The sequence below is a fragment of the Papaver somniferum genome, unplaced genomic scaffold (genome assembly GCF_003573695.1).
Source record: "Papaver somniferum cultivar HN1 unplaced genomic scaffold, ASM357369v1 unplaced-scaffold_0, whole genome shotgun sequence".
In the NCBI taxonomy this organism is placed as follows: Eukaryota; Viridiplantae; Streptophyta; class Magnoliopsida; order Ranunculales; family Papaveraceae; genus Papaver; species Papaver somniferum.
The window spans coordinates 846173-850545 of NW_020618823.1; the positions used below are offsets into that span (position 1 = coordinate 846173).

At 35.5% G+C, this 4373-nt stretch overlaps 1 protein-coding gene across 1 annotated transcript; it reads right to left on the reverse strand.

Moving 5' to 3' along the window:
• Window positions 1–3487: 3487 nt before the first annotated feature.
• LOC113325857 (DUF724 domain-containing protein 5-like) lies at window positions 3488–4063 on the reverse strand. Its single transcript, XM_026573725.1, has one exon. The coding sequence runs from the start codon at window positions 4061–4063 to the stop codon at window positions 3488–3490; it is 576 nt and encodes a 191-aa protein (XP_026429510.1).
• Window positions 4064–4373: the final 310 nt, after the last annotated feature.

Sequence of the window (4373 nt, forward strand, 5' to 3'; positions counted from 1 at the left end):
GACTTGCCAAGCCTATGTATAGTTTTGCATATTCCAAAAATCTCAGCATTGTTTTGGGCAGTTTTGAGCCTGAGCTGCTGCACGCCGAATTGTACGGGAAAGTATAATGTGTTACCTTTGAACCACCAAATCTGAGCATGAGCAAAGCACTTGCCAACAGCCAACCGGCCCTTGAAGCCACTGTGTATGCGTATATTCACAAAATGCTAGTTTTGGTTGTGCTGATTCCGACAAGTCTTAGAATGATAAATTTAAAAAGCTTGACTGAATGTTGATCTGGGATTAAAGAACCACTAGTTTCAAGCAAAATTTGTATATCAAGTTTCATATGAATCTGAGTTAACGATATGTTCTGGTCAAGAGCATTTAAAAGTTAAGTTTTTGGAAAATTTTCCATTATACACCCATTTGATAACTTGTTTTCTAATATGCACCAGTTTTTTTGGATATTTCTAATATACACCCATCATCCATAAAAACGTTAGCTAACAACAAACACACATCTAGCCGTATATCTAGTGATTGGAATGGACGATAGAGATCTTTTTATCTTACAAAATTACGGGTTTACCCATAACTCAGAAACAAAACGCACAGACAAAAGATAAGATTTCATTTTCATTATTTTTCTTCTCTTCTCTGTATTTCTGCTGTTGTTGGTCTAGGTTCATGAGATACGAATTGAGTTTTTGTAGCAAAATCAACGATTTCCTAACTAGTATAAGAATCTATTAAGATTTCATGATGCGATGAAGAAAATACCAAGGCAGAAAAAGAGGAAGAGGTAGGGTTTTCCTGAACTGAAACCCTAATTATTTTTATGTTGTTTATGATGATTTTTAAGCTCTAATTGATGAACCCATCTCTGTTTTAGTTGAGGCTATCAAGATAGATGTTTAACATTCTTAATTTTTTCATCTTCTCTCGATTTGATTTAGGGTTTTATTTTCTAATTTTTTTGATTTGATTTGGGGTTTTATACAGATAGTGCTATTTATTGAATTGATTTTGTTTTAATACAGAAATAGTGTTATGTATTGCAGGTTGTGCTATTTATTGATTTGATTTTGTATTTATTGATTTGATTTTGTTTCTATGCAGTGCAATTGTTCCGTATAAGGATATTAGTGTTGATGTGGTAAATTCTAAATTGTGTCTATCTTTCCCCAACATATGTAGAGGCCTGATTCATCTGAAAATGTTTGAGGATATGGTCCGTACAATATTATGGCTTCGTAGTAGACAAAGGGTTAATCTGTATTGGTAGGCTGATGACCCAAAAATGCCAGAATACATAGAGATGGATGAAGATTTTGATAGGTTTTGGAATGAGGTTGTACCTAATAAAATGGGTTTTATTGAACTTGGAAGTGTATGTAATGTGTGCTGAAGATGAGTATGATGCAGAGATGAAGCAGTCAGTAGTTACACCAAAGAATAAAGTCCCATGATGAACCTAGAGTTGAAGTGAAGACTAGAAGATGCTCCAGGTGCAAGGTAGTAGGTCACAACAAATCAACTTGTAAAGGAGGTGAAGTTGGACAAAATCCAAAGGGAAAGAGACCAAGACCTCAAGTAGATGCAGCTGATTTTAGTTTCTCATATCCATCACAACCCAGTAAAGCAAAGAGAGTGAAGAAGACTGCAGGTGAATCATCTAAAGCTGCTGCTGCTGCATCCAAGAGGAAGGTGACACAAACTTTGACACACCCAAAGTATGGATCTGTTTCACAAACTGTCACACAATCTATTCAGACACAGTGAAAGGCTAAGAAGACCAAGGAAAATTGATTATGTGAATGTTAATCTTTTGAAAAAAGTTTGGATCTGTTTCTTTTTGGGTTGTGTTGATTCAGACTTGGAAATGTTTATGTTTTGAACAATTTCACTGTTTTTTTGGATTGAAAAATTCTAGTGTTAGTTTGGATTGAACAACTTTAATATAAAATGCATTTTTATTACATAACTTGTTCCAGATAAGTTTACATATGAAGTTTTCATTTTGGGTTGTGTTGATTCAGACTTGTGAGTCTTTCTGGCCTCCATTCATGGCTAATTTGTGTGATTGAATGTTGAAATAGGATTAGGATTCATCACTGGTTCTTATAGCAGTGAAAAAGGTGAAGAATTAGGGTTGTAATCGTGGTCGTTTATTTGAACGCACAAGATAAAGCCGCCTGTAAAATACAGTTATTGTTGTAGGTCATGTGACGTACACGTGCACGGTTTTCTGAGTCGACTAGGTTATTAACTCGGTTGAACTGGATCCGAATTTGTCTCATAAGGGTTTTACAGTCTTTTTCAAGTGATGACAGTTGTACGACAGCTACACAGATAACGGCCGTTAGCCATTTTATTCAAAAAAACAGATGGAATTCTTATTTCGGGTGTATATTAGAAATATCTAAAAAAACGGGTTTATATTAGAAAACAGGTTATCAAATGGGTGTATATCAGAAAACGCTCGCTTTTTCAAATTGACTAAATGTGTACTGAATTAGAATGACTCATTTTGGACAGTACCCAAGCTCTGATTATGATGCTTGGTATAATGATTGAGAATCTATTGCTTAATTGCTTTGTCATGGTGCACGGGACCTGCTTATTCACACTAGTTTTCACCTCTATTCTAAATTTTTAATTACAGGCTTTTGTAGGAAAAATCGAACACACAACCTTCTGATGGAGTCAGACGCGACCATTGTGCCACAGATCCTATTGTTGTTGGTTCTATCCACGATACAAAATACCACCACCTTTCTCGATCAATAAGCATTTGGGAGTTTTAGAACGGAGGCGCTCAAGGCAGGAAGTTGTGCAATAATTTTGCTTTGACGCGAGACCCATTGTCATACCCAAGCAACTAGCACCACCAATAGCGTCCTCAGATTTCTCATAGTCTTTGTTCCAACCTAGTCTATTGTTCTTTCTTCACCATATACAATGGGTCATGGGAACAAGTAAATTATGCAACATGTATCTTTTTATGTCTCTTTCTACCTCTCTCTTTAACTCTTAACCTTCCCCGGCTCCAAAGTCCAACCTTGGTGCAGTGACAGAGCTAGCTCGTTAGTGCCCTATGTTAGGTAGGTAGACTCCTGCTCTTGCCTTGTTCCTAGGGAACAGAGTCTACTTACTGACTGCTATTTCATACTTGAGTTATCTTAGCCGTTGGAATCACTTGTCAAATTGACTAGTATTTTTCTATAACAAAAATTTGACTAGTGCTCTCTTTTTGGTCATGTCCATTGAATTTTCTTGCTCCGGCTACATGTATCACTTTCAACAACCATCTCCGGTGAGATTTGTGGAATGTAACACAACGAAAAAAGAATATCAAAACTCAACCAAAAACAGATTGCAAAGACGATGAAGATAGTTTAATTAGATAAACAAATATAATACAACACACTACATTTAGGCCTTGATCATGATTTTCTCATTATGTCTTGAACATCATCACTTGATAAACTTTCTTGCAGATTTCTTAAAACTCTGTCAAATTCATTGCTGCATCTTCAATAAGCTTCTTCTTCTTCAAATTAATGAAAAACATGTTTGATTTTAGTGCCCTTAATTTTTGTTTAGCTCTGCTAACCTCTTTTTCCATCTCCTCCACACGAATTTCTTCAACTTTAGCTTTTGCTGTTTCCTCTGTTTCTTCTTTTTCTAATTCATCAATCTGAAGCTTCAGCAATGCATCTCGTTCAGCTAGTTCTTTCAAAGCATTCAATCTTTCTCTGAGTTTGGTGACTTCATAACCCATACATTCAAATTCATTCAACTGTGTTGTGAAACTTTGTAGCTGACCAAGAAAGATGGATGGATCATAAGAGTTTCTAATTTTCTCAACAAACCAAACAAAAGATAAATCAAAACCTAGTTTGAATCCTTCTTTGGTTTTATCAGTGAAGTTTGAAAGTGGAGTAAAATGTGGGTTTTGAGGGATTTGTTCAAAGACTTGATCATACTGAGCTTTTAGTTCAGGAGAAAGGTACGAAGATCTATGAGGAGGAGGTACTAGAGAAAGCTTCATTGAAACATCAGAAGAAGAAGATGCCATTTTTAAGAACTCTTAAAATGGAGGAAAATGGTTGATTTCACTGTGTTACAACTATGAAGAGGTTATCTACTTATAAAACATCAACTTTAGTGTTTTATTTACTACTCCATTAATACAAAACCTGCAGCTAAGCAGGTGACTGACTTTAAAGTATGAAAATAAATACAGAGTACTGTCGTCTCTGCTTATATACAACAAAATTTGCAAAGATGCATATGTATGTATGCGTTGATGATGCTGGAAAAGCAAAACCAAACAGGTGAGCATTCTATTTCTAGTTTCTATGTCAGACGAATTGATATGTATTAAT

What these genes read in the sequence shown, in the direction of transcription:
- LOC113325857 (XM_026573725.1), bottom strand. Translation starts at nt 4,063, where the DNA reads ATGGCATCTTCTTCTTCTGATGTTTCAATGAAGCTTTCTCTAGTACCT.